Source organism: Python bivittatus, unplaced genomic scaffold (assembly GCF_059951505.1).
Source record: "Python bivittatus isolate LINGU-HERP-01145 unplaced genomic scaffold, Pbiv_v1 ctg000430_np1212, whole genome shotgun sequence".
NCBI lineage: Eukaryota > Metazoa > Chordata > Lepidosauria > Squamata > Pythonidae > Python > Python bivittatus.
This window is the reverse complement of record NW_028277071.1, coordinates 513,042-534,240: the sequence shown is the minus strand read 5'-3', so window position 1 is coordinate 534,240 and position 21,199 is coordinate 513,042. Positions and strand designations below refer to the sequence as shown.

The 21,199-nt window shown below is 41.2% G+C and overlaps 3 protein-coding genes across 3 annotated transcripts; all 3 read right to left on the bottom strand.

Annotated features, from left to right (window-relative positions):
• Window positions 1-1,727: 1,727 nt before the first annotated feature.
• LOC148215216 (olfactory receptor 6E1-like) lies at window positions 1,728-2,672 on the bottom strand. The gene has a single exon (XM_088143902.1). It carries the CDS (start codon window positions 2,670-2,672, stop codon window positions 1,728-1,730), a length of 945 nt encoding a protein of 314 aa, XP_088000028.1.
• A 5,729-nt stretch (window positions 2,673-8,401) lies between these two features.
• On the bottom strand, window positions 8,402-9,349 carry LOC148215215 (olfactory receptor 6M1-like). Its single transcript, XM_088143901.1, has one exon. The coding sequence runs from the start codon at window positions 9,347-9,349 to the stop codon at window positions 8,402-8,404; it is 948 nt and encodes a 315-aa protein (XP_088000027.1).
• A 5,683-nt stretch (window positions 9,350-15,032) lies between these two features.
• LOC148215214 (olfactory receptor 6E1-like) lies at window positions 15,033-17,415 on the bottom strand. Its single transcript, XM_088143900.1, has 2 exons — window positions 16,520-17,415; window positions 15,033-15,063 (listed from the first exon to the last, which is right to left on the bottom strand). Exons 1-2 carry the CDS (start codon window positions 17,413-17,415, stop codon window positions 15,033-15,035), a joined length of 927 nt encoding a protein of 308 aa, XP_088000026.1.
• Between the last annotated feature and the right edge of the window lie 3,784 nt (window positions 17,416-21,199).

The window sequence follows — 21,199 nt, the reverse complement described above, 5'->3', positions numbered from 1 at the left end:
TGTAACACATGTCTATAAACTCTGTCTTCTAACCTCCCAGTTTCAACAGAAAATCTACTGCTCCAGCTATGTCTCTTAGTGCTCCAGTTACAGCAACATAGTCCTGTAAATTAAGATTCTGCAGAGAACCAATTTGTGCCATAATGTCTTTATGGCCATTTACACTTCTGAATCTACAAAACTCTCATGTCTTATTGTTTGTAACCTTCAATTGGGCAAAACTTACAGAATGTGTACAAAATTCAGGACCAATTACTCCTGTGGGATTGAAATGTGGGAAAGTTCTTGCTGATTCAGGTCACATGATGGTCATTTCAAGGCGCCTTGGAAGATTCCCACAAGTCAATGGGGAAACTGGTAGGAAGTCTAAACTCAGCTGTGGGAAGATGCATGGGTGGGGGATAGCAGAGAGGGAGGGAGGGAGGGAAGGAAGGAAGGAAGGAAGGAAGGAAGGAAGGAAGGAAGGAAGGAAGGAAGGAAGGAAGGAAGGAAGGAAAAGAAAGAAAGAAAGAAAGAAAGAAAGAAAGAAAGAAAGAAAGAAAGAAAGAAAGAAAGAAAGAAAGAAAGAAAAGATATTCAATGCTCCCTGTCAGCTTCCCACAAGGAAAGTCAAAGGGGAAGTCGGCCGGAAGCTGGACGTTGCTCCCACTCCCACTGCTTTTTTGCCCACCAGTGGTAATTCTGTTTCTCTGTTTAGGTATGGAAAAGATGTCCAAATGGGTCATGGGTTGTCTAGTGGAAACTAGATGTCTACAAATATTTCCTTCAAAGAGAAGATGAAAACAACTGCACAATTTTCTCTGATGTGCTTCTTATGCCAACCTGAAGACACAGGAGATCCCAACCTCTTTGCATTCTGAGTCATTTCAAGAACTTCCCTCTTCTTTCAAGCTGTGCCATTTATTGGGATAACTTCAGGAGTCTAAAAGTGACAGCTGGAAGCCATGGTGAGCAAAGAAAAGAAGGGAGGGAGGTCTCTCCTACCATCTTTCCCCAGTATGCCAAAAACAACTGTGGATGAATTTTTGGTAGATCGTGGGAAATGAGATGCCATGATTAAAGAGCAGGAAATCTTGTAGGTTGGTTTGAATTACCCAACAAATTCAAATTAGCTAGAATGGCAACATTTTCTAGCTTGGATATCACCTTGGATGGCATGGTTTTATGCCATCACCTTGGATTCTGTCTTATATTCAGGTTCATCAATGAGGAAAATTTCCTGGTGATTTTCCATAACCACAGAGCCCATAACCCACTTCTGTGACACCATAAGTGAATCATAGCAAAGCACTTTATTGTATTGTGTGGCATATGTCACATACAGTGCCAGTTTATGAAACATACTCAGGTAGAAGAAATAGTCAGGCTGTATTTTCCACTTTAGAAGATGAGAAGAGCTCTGAGGCTGCATTGGGTGAAGGGCTGATGCATGCTAGGTCACAAAGTACACAACCAGATGAGATTGGTAAACTCACAACTAGGACAGAAGGGTGATTGTCTCCTTCTATTATTCATCACTAGCAACCAGTATTTCAGGCATTCTGCCTTTGATAGCAATTAGACATTTCAGTCACTCATCATCCAATTCTGTATGTATTCTCAAGTCCTCTTGTAAAACCATCTCACTTGGTGATCATTACCTCTGATAGCAGCACGTGCCATAACTTCAAGATGCAATATAAGAACTTAAACCTGAAAATCTACTTCAGGGTCATTTCAATAGCAAATCATCTCAATTTCTTGCAAAACCCAATCCATTGTCTGAGTTCAGCCCTCAAACCATCCTGCACTTGTCTGTTCCTCAAACAGTATATGATTGGAATCAAAAGAGGAGCTATGACAGTATTCAAAAGAGCGACTATTTTCCTGTAGTCTGATTTGCTCATGCCCTTTGGCTTGATGTACATGAAAATACAACTGCTGTAAGTGATGGAGACCACAGTCATGTGAGAAGCACAGGTGGAGAAGGTCTTCTTCCTCCCTGTAGCTGATGAGATGCGCAGAATTGTGGAAATGATTTTGACATAAGACACAATGTTGACACTTAAGGTCCCAAGCAGAGAGAGTGTGGCAGTCACAAAACCAATCAGTTCTAGGAGCCTGGTGTCAACACATGCTAGTTTGAGTAGTGGTCCAGAGTCACAAAAGAAATGGTTGATGATGTTAGGACCACAAAATGGCATCTGAAATAAAACAATGGAAGGAACTAGGATTAGCAATAACCCCCCAGCCCAGCAGGAAAGTACCAGTAATGAGCAGATTCGTCCATTCATGATGGTTGAGTAGTGAAGAGGGTTACAGATTGCTACGTATCGATCAGCAGACATTGCAGCCAGTAGAAGAAACTCAGTGGTGCCAAGGACTAAATAAAGAAACAACTGTATGAAACAGCCAACTAAAGAGATGCTCTTACTGCCAGTGGCTATGTTGGCCAGTGCTTTGGGAATGATGGTACTCATATACCCAATCTCTACCCATGCCACATGTCGGAGGAAGAAATACATTGGGCTATGGAGTTGGGCATTCAACAGTGTGATAATAATAATCAGCATGTTTCCTATTAATGTCAAGAGATAAATCCCAAAGAGGAGGAGAAAAAGGCCAACTTCAAACTGGTTGTTGTCAGTCAGCCCCAACAGTATGAATTCCCTTATTATGGTCCTATTTGCCATTAACTCATTCCTAAAAAAGAGTGAAAGAAGAATTAATTCCAGGGATCCAGTTTTTTTAGTCAAATATTTCAAATGGGTATTGTTTCATTAGTTTTCATTCTTTGCATTAAAATCAAACAGAAGGTTAAGTAATTATGGTTTGAATCAAACCAAGATACTTCTAATATGATGTTTTACATAGGGTAATTCTTGTATGTACTCTAATTCCAATTGTGGTTAATCCAAGAGGAGCTAAGAGATGATCCCCCATGTTTTAACTAGCCCAAAACAATTCATCCTTGTGAACATGCAAAGTTCTTTTCCTGCATGATGACTGTCTGATTATTTCACCTTTGCCCAGTGTTCTCCAGATGCTTCACCTTAAATGGCTTCACATTCCCTTTCAATATCTTTAGATTAATCCAGTGTTAACTGACAGATTGAAGGACATTCCTAAAGCGCTTTCACTGATCTCATGGAAGCTCTACAGAACAGAGCAAATTTAGAGTAAGAAGAGGTTTTGGAAAATTTCTAGTCCATCCACCTTCTCACTGTAGCTGTTAGTAGGCAGGATACAATTATAGCATTTTTGACTCTCCATGTCTCTGGGCCGCCTCATTTTGCTAAAGAGAAATCCATGAATCTACAAACACCATTAGAACTACATTTCAATATCCACTTTAGTGTAACAGCTAATGAGTATTCACCAGCTTTCCTTCCTTGCAACTGTGCTAATGGATATTAAGAAAAAAAACTGGTTAGTTCAAATTCACAAAATTTAATGCCCCCCTCAAAAAAAGTAACTCCACCACTGTTAACAAAGTAGTTGCATTTAACACAGCACAGCTAGTCAAATGTGTAGTTACTCCTCAGTCCAGATATATCCTGCTGCAAGAACGGTAGATCAGCTGCATCCTTGGATAGCTTCCTTCGACACACTATGGATTCTAGTCCCTCTTTTGGGAATTTTTGAACCAAAAAAGTGCAGAAAAAGAGCTGAGGAGGCAGATAAAGTTGGTTTCTATACTAGACACAATCAGAAGAATCCTTCATCCTGTTGCTTCTCTGTCCTATGGTCCCACCTCCCGCTTGTAGCTGGAAAGGCATTAAAAGAAGGATGATGGTCCTAGAGTGACCTCAGTTTTTTGGGGGGCATTCGATGACATCATCTCTGTGTTGGCAGCATGAAAGAAAAATTAACCTTCTCTTCAACCTCTTGTCCTGTTTGGAGAACATCAGAGAAGGAAGATTGGTTCAACCCAGCAGTAACCCAGGGCTGCTTGAGAGTAGAACTGATCTCCCTTCTGATCCCAGTGATGACCAAGTTGTAGCTGCTCTAATGACACATTATTCTCACAATAGAGGGGATTTTTTCCAGCCTGGTTTTGGGTCATTTCTCCTTCTGTCAGTCTCAATTTCATCAGATGCTTCCAAGGAATCAGCATGAAGGCAAACTGTCCTGTAAAGAAGTGCATTTGATTTTCATTGATTTCTAAGGGTCTGTCAGTGCCGTGGGACCGAAGGAACAGTGTAATTCAGGAGGAAGCTTTCTTTCAGAGGCGCATCTCTGCCCAAGCTGCTTCTCTCGATGCTCTTCCCTTGCCGGATTGGATCGGGGCAACTGAACAATGGATCAACCACACTGTGCCTTTCAGAGTTCAATTCAGGGAACCAAACTTAATTATAAATGAGAGAGTGGTGAAAAGACAACAAAAAGATAACTGCTCAATTTTCAGTCAGCCAATTTCTAAGCATGACCTTTCATAAAGTGTTCTTATTTAGGGCTGAATAAGAGAGATAAGTTAGACATTCAGACTTCCCCAACCATTTACAATCAAAATTTACATTTCTCAACGGCACCTGGAAAGAAACATGAAAATAATTCTGGTGTTTTCATCTCTACAATATATGTTCATCAAAGAAATCTAGCCCAAGGGTTTCTTTAAAAAATAATAGTGATTATTCTAAATAATACCAAGTGCCATTGCACCTAGTCTTAATGTGGTTTATATGTGGCATGGAGTAGGCATTTATGGTTTATGGAATAGTGTAAAGGGGAACTTCTGCCAATTGTGGCTTAATTTAAAAACGATTAAAGCAAACATCATTTAGAAGTAATTTCTACTGAGTCCTGTAGTGTATTCCCATATAAATGATTGGAACCACATTTAATTTATTTTTACTTCTAAACCAGTCCTAAGCATTACACATAAGAAATCACCTGACTTAATCTACCACTTTTGGACTCTGCAAACCATTTCTTAGTTTTACAGAGCAATTTTACAGCCCACCACTCTTGAGGACCACAGGCATGAAAAATTGGCAAAAATACTCACCCCTTGCTAACTGCACTAAAAAATTATTCATAAAATTTTCTAGATCTCTTTCTAAGTCAGTTTTTGGGAAGCATCACATTCTCCATTCTCAATGCTTTGAGAAGACGCCTTGCCTGCTTGGCTCAGAGGTGTGTCCTCTGTGCAATTTGGCTGCCTTCTTCCTCCGTATCTTTTCATGGCAATGAACCTTGAAGCAACCTCTTATAAACAATGGAGTTAGTTCCTGTTTGGAAGCATATGATGCCAGAGGTACTTGAGGTTGGCTTCTGAAGATACCCCAAGGATTTTTCAAGGAGCAAAGAAACGTATTGTGATTTGCAGGAAATGTCTATCATGCATTCTCTGTCGGCTTCCTCTACTGAGGTCGAACCCAAAGGCAGAGAAAACCATTGTGTGCATGTTCCCAATGTATTGTACTCTATATTGGCCTCTCTCGTGCAATACACCAAGTTTTGTTGTGGGTTGCTTTTGCCTTAACATGTGTGAACTCAACCTTTGTGATCTGTAAATCATGGTATAGAGCTTGTTACTTTTTGAAGAGTGAGGTGCAAAAAGTGTTAGCTCTTTGGGGGTGACAATTCCCAAGGGGTGATATCTTTGCTTTCTCACAGAACAGAGAAATGGATTGTGCACTGTAGGAAATACACTTGTGGTGTAAGAAAGGCATCTATACCGGTCAGGCCCAGCCCAAGAACAACAATGAGGCAGTCCAGTCCAGTATAGTTCCTTTATTAGCCTGCACCCTAAAGACAGAATCTCGCCAGATGAAATCTATGCTAAAGCAACTAGTGGATATGCCCCGTGAGACTCTAGGAAGGGGCTAGCCTAAGCCTCTTCTTCCTCTTCTCATGGTCTTGCTGCGGGCTGAGAAAGCGCTTGCCCTGTGCCCTCTCCTGGAATGTACTCCCTCCCTCCTGATAGCCTTGCTCTTCCGTTCCGTTTCCTCCTCGCACATGCCTTCCATTACAATGCCATGGGTCCTCCGTCTGCTCTCTCACTGGCTACTGTTTTGGAATCCAGACATGCAAGAACATCTTTACGTGCATTTTTTCCACAGAATGCACTCTATATCAGCCTCTCTGATGTCATACACTGAATTTTGTTGTGGTTTAGTTTTCTCTTCACGTATCTGAACTCAACCACTGTGATTCGTAAATCATGGTTTACTGGTGGATCATGTTGTGGGAGCCTAGGCGATTTTCAATCTCCAGCCTGAATCCACTTTCCCAGGGGGAAGTTCAGTTTTATTAAAACTGTCCGATGGACACAGCCAAGCCCATTGGATTTCCATCATTTTGAATGAGCTTTGGAAATGTGCCCTTGCACGCGTCCACTCAAAATTGGTTTGAACAGAACTGATGTGTATTCTGTGATCTGAACGGAATGGATAATCAAATCAATCTTACAACTGGAATGGAGGCAGAGTTGCAAATCCCTTGCAAATAATTGCAAAATGCCTTGTGTAGGACAGGATTTCGATGGGTTTTATAACTGCGTGTGATATGCAATTAAATCCAAGTTAATATAGTTCTCAGATACATTTCTTAAAACAGCACTAGACGCAAAATAACGAATGTGTATCAAGTCTGGAGTATTGTCTTTCAAACATCAGATGCAGCTGGCTTATTTATTTATTTATTTATTTATTTATTTATTTCCATTTTTTGAATTTAGACACCACCCATCTCCTGAGGAAGTGACTCATACATTACAGTTAAATGTCAGTTAAATATTAAATACCAATTTCTGTTCTAGTGATATCTTGTAGTGATGGGAAAGACCTCATTGGTGGTTTGGAATAGCTAAGGCGACAACTTTTGGGAGAAATAACTATATCAAAGATTTTCATGTGCCCAGGATTGGACTGCCCATTTCATTATAGTGGTAGGTAAACTCCCCCAGGCTTTAGCTGGCATTGGTTCAATATAAATGCCATCTTCCTGCAGTAGAAAAGTTAGGATTGGCTGGATTTTTTGTCACACCAAGTCAATGTTTTAGTTGAACACAAATGACCATCTTGACCATGAATGATTCCCAATCTTTCTACCCACCTCTTTCATCCCATCTGTTCTGTTTCAAGGTAGCAGACCCAGTTGCCAAGGAGCAGAAGCAAGCAAATTGCGAAACAAAGACTTATCAAAGTCAAGTACTGTTTGTAGTCCGAGAAGCAAAAGAGTAGTCTAATTACAATGCCAGAAGTCACGAAGTGAAGTCACGTAGTCAGCCAGTCCAGAAGTCGGGAATTCAGGATGCATACAAGAGATGAGCTAGTTTTCAAATGGTTGCTTTCCAACAGAGAGCGAAGGCAAAGCAATTCCGTCAATCTCTTGGCTGGCAGCTGGCTGCAATGATTCAGGCCTCACCCTTTGCCTTGCGAGGAGTCTCCTCAATTGACGCTGCTCTGTTCACCTCTGCATGTGTCTGGACCTGGGGCTTGGGGGTTGTGCCTCATCATCTGACTGCTCCAGCTGATCATGAGATGCCTGTGCCTGATCAGCTGGAGCAACATTGCCGGAATCAGATTCAGAGGCAGACTCTGAACCATGGCTCATGACACCATCCATCCATGTGGCTGATGTTCCTTTTCCTACACAGCTAGGAACAGTGGAAGGAGCAGCCCTCCCAGGAAGCGTTGGGACACCGGTGTCGTGGGCTGCAGGATTGGAGAAAGGGTGAAAAACAGGGCTGCGTTGAACTATTGGGGGTGTATCACCCAGCTGGCATTTCACAACATATATAGGAATGGATTTATGTCACTTTCCTTCCATTGCACCCCGGCTAGGATGAGCCAACAGTAATTGATCTGTTTTTGGACACAACAACTTACTTTTTTCCTCCCAACCACTATACTCACATACCTCTAAATATCCATAACTATTTTTCACTCCTATTTCTGCTCTATTTTCCATCTGTAGGTATTTCTCATATAAGACTTTATTTAGTGATTTATTTATTTATTTTATTTATCAATGAAACTTGTATGCTGCCCATTCCACTATACAAGTGCCTTAAATCACAACTGGAAACAAATCAGATCATTAAAATCTATTCAACTAAATGTTTCTTTTAAGTGTTTTAAACAGCATTGGTACTGTGACACAAAAGGGCATTTTTCAAAAGGATGTTGTGACAATCTCACATCACCTGGATGAAAATAATTTCTTTCCTTGCATACTTACACACGCCTTTGAAACTCCATCACCAGATACATTCCTCTAATAGAGACTTAGAAAGTCAGATAAAAGCCAAGGAGAGTGAAAGATTAAACAAGAGATGCTGAGATGTAAGGAACAGTCAAACAAGAATTTCAGTCCCAATACAGGAGAATTCCAGTACTGGTCCTCAAAATCCAACTCTATTTAGATTTGTTTGAGATCAGCTAAGGTTGGCTAAGTGCTTCCAATGCCTTCCTACTCACGAGACATGTTTCTGCCTCCGCAAACAATCTCGGAGAGCCTCCTTGACCTTCTCGTTCCTCAGAGTGTAAATAAAAGGATTCAGTAATGGGGTAACTACAGCAGTAAGAACTGCCACTGCTTTCTGGGCATCCCGAGACCGACCCTCACTGGGCATAGAGTACATGAAGATGGCACTGCCATAGAAGATGGAAGCAACTGTGAGGTGAGAGGCGCAGGTTGAGAAAGTCTTCCTAAGACTGCCACTGGTCTGCATGCTCAAAACAGTGACAATTATGTAGAGGTAAGAGACAACAGTTACACACAAGGAACTGAGCAACACCAGAGCAGAGAGGATAGATTCCAGAGCCAGGAGAGTATCTACATCATTGCAAGAAAGCTTTATCATCGGAGCATAGTCACAGAAGAAATGGTCAATAACATTAGAGCTGCAGAAGGACAGTTGGCTCAGGAGAATCATGGGCCCAAAATTATTAATGAAAGCACCAATCCAGCACCCCGATATCAAATTCAAACAGACACGGCCATTCATGATGATGGTGTAGCGCAGAGGATGACAAACAGCAATGTAGCGATCAAAGGCCATCACGGCAATCAGGATGATTTCACAGGTACCAAGGAAGAAATAAGAATAGCACTGAATCATGCAGGCTAAGAAAGAGATGGATTTACTCAGGGAGACCAGATTCATCATCATCTTTGGTGTGATTGTCAGAACAAAAAGTATCTCCAGGAAGGAGAGGTTGCAGAGGAAGAAGTACATGGGGGTTTGGAGGCGTTGGTCTATGACCACTAGAGTGATAATCATGAGGTTCCCAGCTAAGGTGAAGAAAAACACAATCAGAAGCAATGAAAGAAGAAAGAGTTCCATGTTCCTTGGAAGTTGGAAACCGATTAAGATGAACTCTGTCACTTGCGCCGTGCTATTCTGATTCCTAGATCCCATCGTGAATTTGCTGGTGGAGAAGGATGGAGTGGAGGAACAACCCAGTGAAGAATGGTACAATTAAAAAAAAAGTTCTGCCTTCTCCCCCCAGGTCCAAATCTGAAGACCTCTTACAATAAGGCACCAGAAACAGTCTCCTGAAGGCCATAGAGCTGGACATATTTCATCATGCCTTTTCTCATAGAAACACACCAACATTGAAATGTCTTCTCCCAAGGAGCTGAAATTGAGAACTGATGCTCAACTTTCCTTCAGAATGTGACTCTGGACACGAAGACAGTTTTGTTGGATCACTGATTTTCCAGACACGAAACGCAGGTGTGGTTTTTAATAAAACAAGGAGTTCTGAGGAAGGAAGGAAGGAAGGAAGGAAGGAAGGAAGGAAGGAAGGAAGGAAGGAAGGAAGGAAGGAAGGAAGGAAGGAAGGAAGGAAGGAGGGAGGGAGGGAGGGAGGGAGGGAGGAAGGAAGGAAGGAAGGAAGGAAGGAAGGAAGGAAGGAAGGAAGGAAGGAAGGAAGGAAGGAAGGAAGGAAGGAAGGAGGGAAGGAAGATTCCCGTACTTCTATAATTTATTTGAATATATATTAAAATGTTATTATATATCAAGTACAGCATAACCTTCACTGGAAATGTATTTATTTCTAATTTGCATATTTTTTTAAAAAAAATCAAACAACAGTCTCAATCTTCCAACCCAAGTTAAAAGATACGCTTCAATTTTCAAACAGTATTAAGAGTGCAATCATGTGCAACACGGTATAAATTCCACCTAACACTTAAGACCTATTTCTGGAGAGCTTTTACAATCTAGTGCATGTTTATCTGAAATTAAATACATTTACTTCAATAGGATCTTCTCTCAGGTAACAGTGTGTAGGATTACAGCTGAAATGACTTTCTGAAGCATTTTACTAAACTCATCAGTACTATGATAATAAGATTTTAAAAATGAGAAATCAAACACTACTCTCTTGTGGATTTTATCTCCATTTCAAGTGATATTGTCTTGCTGGCATTGTTGCTGTTATGCACTCTTCACTCAAATTATTTATTTTCACATTGCATGTTGAAATACTCTCTTTGATATTAAAGCTCTAGCATGCTGAACTATATAGAGAAGAAAGATATATTCAGCAGAATATGCAGAGGTGAAAAGAGTATGGAAATGGCACCAAGGGAAAAGTGAGACTCCCCCAAAACCATGCAGGAACTCTTAACTTACCATGCGTGGATTTCAGTTTCTCTATCAGTACAAGTAAAACATACTTTCCATAAGAGATATTCTTTTAAGATACGTAGAGCTCGCAGTAATAAGGTAAAACCTCATGGGTGACATTGATGTAGAAGTGGGTCCTCCCCCCTGCACTTTCTTCTGTCAATGGAAATTTGCATCCTTCACCTTTGAAACTCCCAGCGCTGTTGGCTCTCATTCCTTGTTGACTGATGGGAGGAATCTTCATCTCAAACCTTTGTTCAAGCATCATATGACTATGAAGTACATGTCCTCTTCCTGAAGCCTATGTCTCCTGGAAGGAAGAACCAAGCTGGTCCTCCGGGACTGAAATTTTATAACATAAGAATTACTCCCAATGACCCCCAAACCATGAAACATAATTACTGATCCTCATTGTCTGTGCTACTTCAAGCAACATATTGGAAGCTATGAAATTCTGTACCATCATAGGCAGTGAAGTTCTCCTGCTTGTACTGTTGACAAGTGGCCCTAGAAGTCATCCAGGACAAATGAGCATTCAAGGTGACCTTTTCCCAGTTTAGGGTCTCCAGTTTTAGCCTATACCTCCTCTTATGACTTCCTCTTGGCCATATCTGCTCCAGGCGATGGGAGGTAAAGGCCACCAGACTGATTCTGATCTCTGGAGGTTCCTATTGCTATCTCTGAATCATGCCTAGGCATGATGAAATACATGTTTTATCTGGAAGCACCTCAAGAGTCCTTCTTGTATGGAATACGTGAATTAGGAGAAAATACTGGCCTGGAAAATGGAACTCTGGGAATTAACAGTGTCGTTAATGAGAGGTCTGGCTATACTGTGAACTTTAAAGCTTTAGCAGCTGATTAATTCCAAGACTACAAAGCCATTCCTTCACATCCAGATAAACAGAACAACATTAGAACAAGCCTAAGTTTAGATCATTCCTTGGAGACACATCAGTGCCCCAATAGGTTTCTGAGGAACTGAAATTTATAAATAAGGTATTAATTCTGGTGGCATGAAACTTTAATGACATTAGGCCTGAGAGGCAATTTTTCCTAGCTTGCAGTGCATAATTTCAGCCCCATAACAGCAACAAAACATAAACACATACACAGATGAATGAGGGTCAGTTGAGTAAGAATGCTAAAACCCACCATAACATAAGAAGACACCAAGGGAAGAAGTTATTTCACCTGATGCTGTGAAGAGAAGGAAGATAGAGCCAGGCATATTTCTGTAGGGAGGAATTTCCATGGAGATTCTTCTTCCACCCAAAAGCCCTGTTATGGCCTTCAGAGATCTTGTGGAAAAGTCAGAGATGCTACAGTATTTCTAAACCGAATAGTTCTTTAACATCATTATTTTTGCTCAGTTTGTTATTTTTCCAAACTTTGGTTTATTTATTTGTTTTATTTATATTTGAAATTTAGATACCGCCCATCTCACGAAAAGTGACTCTGGGCAGTTCACAATAAAACAACAATAAATATCAATTTAAATACAATTAAAACAATATAAAATACAGTAATGATAGAATAAAAGCAGACACATACACAAATAATAATTGCTTCCAAGATCTTGATGATCAGTAAGATGTTAATATATGGGAGCACCTTCAAGGCACTAGCCACCCCCAGGGTTAGTTGCCCCTTTTTTCCCCCCACGCCAGTTGGCAGAGCCAGGTCTTGACTGCTTTCCAGAAGGACAAGAGAGTTGGGGCCTGCTGGGGGAAGACTATTCAATAGGGTGGGGGCCACAGCAGAGGAGGGTCTCTTTCTGGACCCCCAAGTCGACACTCTTTCATCGAAGGGGTCTGCAGCATACCCCTCTGCCTGACCAGGTAGGATGGGTAGATAGAATGGGGGTGAGACTGTCCCTCAGATACCTGTTCCCATGCCATGTAGGACTTTAAAGGTGATAACCAACACCTTGAATTGGATCTGGAAGCAGACTGGCACCCAATGCAGCTCACCCAGCAAAGGTGTAACATGTGCCATCCTTGGGGCACCTAAAATTGCCCATGTCACTGGATTTTGAACCAGATGAAGCTTCTGGATACTTTTCAAGGGTAGCTTCATGTAGAACACATTGCAATAGTCTATGCGGGAGATGACCAGGGCATAAGTGACTGACTGGTGGGACTCCCAATCCAGGAAAGGGCATAACTGATGCACAACACGTAGTTGAGCAAAGGCCCTCCTGGCCACAACTGCCAGCTGATCTTTGATCAGGAGTCATGGGTCCAGGAGGACCCCCAGATTACACACCAGGTCTGTTTGGGGTAGCGCAACCCCCTCCAGAACCAAAGATGGTAAACTTCCAGATATAGAGGATCCCCCAACTCACAGCCACTCCGTCTTACCAGGGTTCAGATGAAGACTGTTGCTCCCCATCCAGACCCCCACAGCCTCCAGGGACCGCGAAAGGGTAGAAACAGCATCACTCACATCACCTGGGATGGAGATCTATATGCAGGTATCATCTGCATATTGATGATACCTCATTGCATGGTGGTGGATGATCTCACCCAGCAGTTTCATGTAGATGTTAAAAAGGAGCGGGGAAAGTACCAAACCCTGATGCACCCCACAAAGAAGGGCCCGCGGGCTGGACCTCTCGCTCCCTATCACCACCGATTGGGACCGGCCTTGGAGGAGGGCGATGAACCAGCACAAAACTATCCCACCCGCCCCCAACTCCCCAAGCCGACCCAAAAGGATACCATGGTCGATGGTATCGAAAGCTGCTAAGAGGTCAGGAAGAGCAAAGATGGATGCACTACCCCCATCCGCTCCTGCCAGAGATCATCCAAAAATGCGAGCAATGCTGTTTCAGTCCCAAGTCCGGGCCTGAAACCCGACTGAAAAGGTCCAGATAATCCTTTTCATTCAGGATCCTCTGGAGCTGCAATGCCACCACCTTCTCAACCACCTTCCCTAAAAAGGGAAGGTGGGAGACTGGACAAAAATTGTCCAGTAAGGTGGGATCCAGTGATGGTTTCTTGAGGAGGGGGTGCACCAGTGCCTCTTTAAAGGCCACTAGACACACTCCCTCTCTCAAGGATGAATTCACCATCACCTGGACCCACCCACACATTACCTCCCAAGCTGCCTTAACCAGCCAGGAAGTGCATGGATCTAATTGACAGGTGGTGGCATTTACAGCTTGGAGGACCCTGTCCACTTCCTCAGATCCAACAGGATCAAACTGTTCCCAGATAACAGGATAAGTATGTACCCCAGTCATCTCCACAGGCCAGGCCACATGCTTGGCATCCAACTGGGATGTATCCGAAAGATTTTATCCACCAGATGCCCAGAAAATTCCTCTGCATGGCCCTGTAGGTGGGTCACTGGACCCACCTTTCCCAGAAGAGATTGATCTTAAACTGGGCTGCTGGGTGGCATTCTGCAGATGCAGTAAGAGCGGAGAAATATTGGTGTTTTGCCACTCTTACCACCACAAGGTAGGCCTTAATAGTGGCTCTAGCCTGTGTTCAGTTGGATTCGGACCTTGTTTTCCTCCAGCGGCACTCTATATGTCTCTTAATTCTTTTCAGAACCCTCAACTCCTCCGTAAACCAGGGGGAGTATTGGGCTAAATGGGTCAAGAGAGGTCACACGGGTGAAATCTTGTCCAAGTCCTCGGCCACCTTCCTATTCCAGGTGGTGGCCAGGGCCTCTGCTGGACCGTGCAGCAGTTCCTTGGGTTTAGTCCCCAGCTCCCTCTGGAACTCCATTGGGTCCATCAGTCGCTGGGGGTGGACCAATCGAATGGGTCCTGCCTCCCTGCAGAAGGGGGTGGCATAGGAGAATCTCAAGGCCACCAGGGCATGATCAGGCCATGACAGGGGGGACAGATGTAATTCCCCCTTCGGATCACATTGCCACTGCTCAGAAAAGAAAACCAAGTCTCGTGTGAGGCCACTCTCCTGAGTCGAGTTGTGAATAATTTGGGAGAGGCCATCTTTATCCTGTGCCATGTTTTTTAGGAATTTTTTTTTTAAATACGATCAATTTTAATGCTTTTTTAAATACATGAGATCAGTTTGAACTTACTGACATCTCTATTGCATTCCAGTATTGTCACTATCTTTCTCATAGCCGTAATCTACTCAGTGAGTAGGACAATCCAATTTCAGCGCTCCCCAGGCAGGCCTGGCTACAGACCAGGAAGCAAATAGGTATTTTTCCCCTCCTTCTCTTCTACGGAGATTTAATCCATTGCATGGAGGATCTGTAGGAACACGTTCATACAGATCAGATTTATGGTTTGTGAGTGAGGTGGAAGATGAAGAGTCTCTTGCATCCAAATCTTATGTTTTTGACCCTTCCCAAATTCAAAATATGCCCCATTTTTTATCTTTGCAGCCCTCAAATTTCAAAGACAAAAATCAGTCAATAGCCAAAATATACAAGATCAATGTTCCTACTTTTTTCTCATGGAGGAAAAAAGGAAAAAATCAAATCAAGCCACCAAAATCTTCACATAGTCATTGGAATCAGCTTTGTGAAGCTTTGTACAGATACTGTATTTGTGGATACCGTTACAGGCTTCATATGGAATCCAAAGTCTGTCAGCTTCCATTGAAGTCCATTCAATTCAGTGGCACTTAATTTTTGCAGGAAGATATAAATGCCAGCATTCTTATTACAGAATCAGAATCAAAAGGGTTCTACCACGCTGGATCTAGCACCAGAAACAGAATAGATTCTTCATACCACCTCTGCATATTCCAAATGTTCTCTTCATACCCCAGAAGGAAGGAAGGGATGGGAAGACTAATCACTTAGTGCTTCCCACTAAATTATGTTTGGAGGTCAAGTGACATGAAAAGGACCCTTCCCGAAATATGTTATTCTTATTCCCCTATTTATGTGATATATCCAGCTAATTTGTCTATGAACTCTCCTTCTAACTTCCCCATTTCCAACTTTATAAGAGACAATTGCAATAGAAAATTTAGTGTTCCAGTTACATAGTCCTGTGAATTAAGATTCTGCAAACAACGAGTTTGTGCCAACATGTCTGTCTGGCCATTGGAACTTCTGAATGGAAACTAAATGTCTACACATATTTCCTTCAAAGAGGAGGTGAAAACGACTGCACAATTTTTGCTGATGTGTTTAACTGAACCTGAAGAGACAGCAGATCCCAAAACCCTTTGCATTCTGAGTCATTTCAAGATCTTCCTCTTCTTTCAAACTATCCCATTTACTGGGACACCAGAAGGGGTCTAACAGTAACAACCACCAACTATGGTGAGCAAAGTAAAAGAAGGGAGTTAGGTCATGAGATGCCATGATTAAAAAGCAAGACATCTCAAAGATTGGTTTGAAATAATCAGCAAATTCAAACTAGCCAGAATTTCCTCACTGGTAACATTTTCCAGCCCTGGATATCGCGTTTTATGACTTCACCTTGGATTCTCTCTAATCTTCAGATCCATTATTGAGAATGATTTTTTAGACGTTTTCCATACCCACAGAGCCCCATTCTCCCCTTCTGTTCTTCTGCTTGGGGTAAAACTGCAAGAACAATCCCCATGTTCATGATAATTGACACTCTAAATAAAAACAAAGGCTGCAGTGGGTGAAGGATTCGTGCATGCTAGGTCACACAGTGTACAATCAGATGTGTTTGGTAAACTCACAACCAGGACAGGAGGGTGATTGTATCCTTCCGTTGTTCCTCACTAGCAGCCAGCATTTCAGGCATTCCTCCTTTGATAGCAATCAGATGCCTCAGTCCCTGATCATCCCATCGTCTATGTATTTTCAAGTCCCCTTGTAAAACCATCTCACCTGGGGATCATTACAACTGATAGCGACACATGACATAGCTTAACAATGCAGTGTAAGAAGTTGAACCTGGAAATTTAGTTTAGGGTCACATTGATGGAAAGTCATCACAATTTCTTGCAAAACCCAATCCATTGTCTCCATTCAGCCCTCAAAGCATCCTGCACTTGTCTGTTCCTCAAACAGTATATGAAAGGGATCAAAAGTGGAGCCACAACAGTATCCAGAAGAGCCACTATTTTGTTGAAGTCTAATTCGCTGGTGCCTTTTGGCTTGATGTACATGAAAATACAACTGCTGTAAGTGATGGAGACCACAGTCATGTGAGAAGCGCAGGTGGAGAAGGTCTTCTTCTTCCCTGTAGTTGATGGGATTTTTAGAATTGTGGAAATGATTTTGACATAAGACACAATGTTAACACTTAAGGTCCCAAGCAGAGAGAGTATGGCAATCACAAAATCAATCAGTTCTAGGAGCCTGGTGTCAACACATGCTAGTTTGATTAGTGGTCCAGAGTCACAAAAGAAATGATTGATGATGTTAGGACCACAAAATGGCATCTGAAATAAAACAATGGAGGGAACTAGGATTAGTGATAACCCCCCAGCCCAGCAAGAAAGTACCAGTAATGAGCAGATTCGTCCGTTCATGATGGTTGAGTAGTGAAGAGGGTTACAGATTGCTACGTATCGGTCAACAGACATTGCGGCCAGTAGAAGGAACTCAGTGGTCCCAAGGACAAAATAAAGAAAACTCTGTATGAAACAGCCAACGAAAGAGATGCTCTTACTGCCAGTGGCTATGTTGGCCAGTGCTTTGGGAATGATGTTACTTGTATACCCAATAGCCACCAATGCCAGATGTTGGAGGAAGAAATACATTGGGGTATAGAGTTGGGCATTCAGCAGTGTGATAATAATAATCAGCATGTCTCCAATTAATGTCAAAAGATAAATCCCAAGCAGGAGGAGAAAAAGGCCAACTTCTAATTGATGGTTGTCTGTCAACCCCAACAGTATGAATTCCCTTATTATGGTTCTATTTGCCATTAGCTCATTCCTAAAAATAGAGTGAAAAGATTAGAGATTACTCCATGGCTTCATTTTTGTTTCAACCACATGTTTCAAATGAGTACCATTTCACCGGCTTTGATTCTCAGTAGCAAAATCAAATGGATAGTCATTGATATTTATTTATTTATAAATCACATTTATACACTGCCCATCTCACTATACAAGTGATTCTAGGTGAATCACAAATAAAAGCTATAATAAACAAATAAAAGATATAAATAAGAAGTAACGGTTTGAATCCAACCAAGGTAATTCTAGTCATCAATTTAACAAAAGCTAAGAAGCCACACCATATTCTTACCTGTCCAAATTGATTCATACTTGTAGTCATGCAAAAATCTATTTTTTCATGTTTAATGTATCTGATTATTTTATCTTTGCTCAATGCTATCTCTGAGAAGGCTCCACGTTCCCTTGCATTGGAAGAAAATTCACATAGAGCTTTTACTTTTCTCATAGAAATTCATTGAATTTTGCTAATATGGAATAGGAAAGCAGTTCCAAAAACATATACTCCAACCACCTTCTCACTCTACCAGTTACTTGACATGACACAAGTGTAGCATTTTTATGGGGGAAAGCCTTACAATAATATCATGACTACTATAATGGCCAGTGAATATTAACTAGCCTTTTACCTATATAACTGTGATAAGTAGCTATTTCTACTAATCATGGGTTTCAAATTGATAACATTCCAAAGTTCTGAAGAAAAGGCGATCCAATCATTGTTCTCAATGTTGCTGCATTCACACAACGTAGCTGGGTGGGTCAGCAGCTACAGTACTCTGGGTTTAAGACTTATCCTGCTGCACCAGCAGAAAAGGATCAGTCTCAGTTGAAAAGGAATAATTCTTGATAGCTTCCTTGAACAGGCTGACACTTCCAGCCACTATTTTTAGTACTTTTTGAACAAGGGAAAAATATAGAAAGAAATATAAGAAAAAGAATCTGTGTGGTCAAATTGGAAATGTCTGTACTATAGATAGATTGATTGATTCTGTGCATCAAGCCATTTTCAACTCCTAGCAACCACATAGATAGATTTTGTCCATGATGGTCTGTCCCTAAACTGGTCCCTCAACTCTTCCAACTGAGCCCATCCACCTTGCTTCTGGTCATCCTCTTCTTCTCTTTCCTTCCACCTTTCCCAGCATTAGATCCTTCTCCAGAGAGCTAGGTCTTCATGTAATATGTTGCTCCTTTGTTTCCTTTATTTCCTATGGTCCTCCTTTCTCATGTCTGCAAGAGGATTCAAAGTAACAGAGATAATGTACCTAGAATGACTCCAATATTTGCAGGGCCACTCTATGATAATACCTTTCTGCTGGTTAATTCCTCCCTAGCATCTTCCCATGAGGATAAAGAGGGAAGATGAATTCAACACAACACTAATCCAGAGTAACTTCAGACTCACGAAATCTCCAGCGAAGTACACATAATTCAGATATGGTAGTCATGCAAGTACAAACTATGTGCTTACAAACTATGATCAAAAGAAACTTGATTCAGAAGTAAGTTCCAATGAATACTCTAGGGCATGTTTCCATATGATAAATTATATAACTGCAAACAAATTTACTTGAGTTTTGTTTCTAAACCAGTCCTAAACATCAAACGTTAGAAATCCTTTACTTAATCTACCAATCTGGAACTCTGCAACAATTTCTTGGTTTTACAGAGCCAAGCATTCAAACATTTGTAAAATGCTCACCATTTGCAATGTACATTAAAAATGTTCATACAATTTTCATGAACCCTGTGCTATGTCATCATCTTCTTTCTGCAACTAAAACCATCTTCTAGTTTATTAGACTAGACTGAATATGTTGACGAATCAGAAATCAGTCTGCAGTGTTACATATTTTAAAAACATGCCTTCACTGACCATGTCTGGGGTGTGAAATGAAGTGGGGTCACACGTGGTAATACAGGTGGCTGAAAATGAGGACATGAGCAGTAATAATGAATGAAGTCTACTGCTGTCAACACTATCAGCTAAGTAGACAATGAAAAAACAATGTACCTCTGAAGCTGTGTTTAAAATCAGCATATATTTTGGGAAGTTGAATTTGAAACCCATGATCAAAATCTCTTGTGTTGAAAAATAAGGACAATTACGGAAGGAAGGAAGGAAGGAAGGAAGGAAGGAAGGAAGGAAGGAAGGAAGGAAGGAAGGAAGGAAGGAAGGAAGGAAGGAAGGAAGGAAAGAAAGAAAGAAAGAAAGAAAGAAAGAAAGAAAGAAAGAAAGAAAGAAAGAAAGATACACATGCAAAAAAAATCTACCAAAAAAAAAAAAATCTGCCTCATTTTCTCCACGTTCTGAGAAGATCATAAAAATGCAGCTGGTTCAAAATGGCGACACAGACAGCATAAATGAATGAAAGCAACTGGCATCAACTCTTTCAGGTAGATAAAAACCGAAGCAGTTTGTAAAATCAGCATATATTTTGGGAAGTTGAATTTTGAAAAGAAGACGTGACATAGTTAGGTCAAAAGATATGGACAATTCCCTAGGAAAAGAAAGAATGTAGTAGTTAGTATGGATTGTAAGAAAATGCTTGTTTGGGGGAAATACGGGAAAAAGTCATGCATCACAAATTTTTGGAATGATTTTTGAAGGAATAAAAAAAATATATTTCTGGACATTTTTATTTAGGAAGTCATTGCTCAGCAACCAAATGTTGCCACGGTTGTGGCTATTTAATGAACAAGAGTTGAACAAACAGTATCAAAGTATGATGCGTGAACCCCGTCACTGAATGAAAGGACTTGATTAACATGGAATCCAGATATCATACAACAGTTTTCCTAAGCAATATGTTTGGAGCTCAACTGACCTTCACAGGAGTCTTCCCACAAATACCGACCCTCCTTAGATCAAGAAGTAGGACTTGGTGACTGTATGGAACGAGGCAAACTTTGGTTTCCTACTCTGGAAGAAAGAGAAACAGTGCTCTGGACACTTCACTCTCAGATCTTTTCTGGCAATAGATCAACATTGTGAGAAGATCTACTTTGGGCCAAAATGTCTGTTTGGCCCTCTGAAGTTCTGGATGAAACCTAAAAATCTACGGTCACATGTGAAAACGTGAAACTAAGCAAATAGCAACTTATTGAATTCTTAGTCCTGGCTGCCAGACCAATCATGGCTGGAAAATGGCATGTTTTAGAGGACCTATTATTAAACAATTGGTTTGTCAAATTATGGCCTACTGCTCTTATGGAAAAAGCTACAGATTGAATTCAACTCCTGTCTTCCCAGAGGGCGGATCACGTCTTGGTCGATCTGGAAAGTTTATTACATTTATGATGGTGATACTAATAATACACCATGATTGATGATTGAGACGTATTGTTGTGACCTGTTATCTTCTATTGTTTCTTTCTTCCTTATGGAATGTTAACATGGATTTTTTTTAATGAATTGTTTGTTTGTTTGTTTGTTTGTTTATTTATTTATTTATTTATTTAGGAAGTGTATATGGCCAGTATCCCAGTATTGATGTTCTGCTCATATTCTAGATACGTATATTTGAATTTCAGGAGATTAAAAAGTTTGCTCTAGAGGGAAGATCAAAACAGTAACTGCAAAATGCTTCTCTGGTTGGTACCTTATACCAACGTGGAGAAACAGAAGATCGTAAGCTACCTGTATAAGAACTGATCTCATTAACTCCCTAGTCTTCCCAGACACACTATTATATCAGTGGGTCAAGAGCCCTGTAGTAGTGAGAAGTGAGTCATTCTGGAGGCAAAG

Coding starts and splice junctions, on each gene's coding strand:
- LOC148215214 (XM_088143900.1), bottom strand. CDS start 17,415: ATGGCAAATAGAACCATAATAAGGGAATTCATACTGTTGGGGTTGACA. Junction 15,064..16,519: donor AGACAAGTGCAGGATGCTTT/GAGGGCTGAATG, acceptor CAAAGCTGATTC/CAATGACTATGTGAAGATTT.
- LOC148215216 (XM_088143902.1), bottom strand. CDS start 2,672: ATGGCAAATAGGACCATAATAAGGGAATTCATACTGTTGGGGCTGACT.
- LOC148215215 (XM_088143901.1), bottom strand. CDS start 9,349: ATGGGATCTAGGAATCAGAATAGCACGGCGCAAGTGACAGAGTTCATC.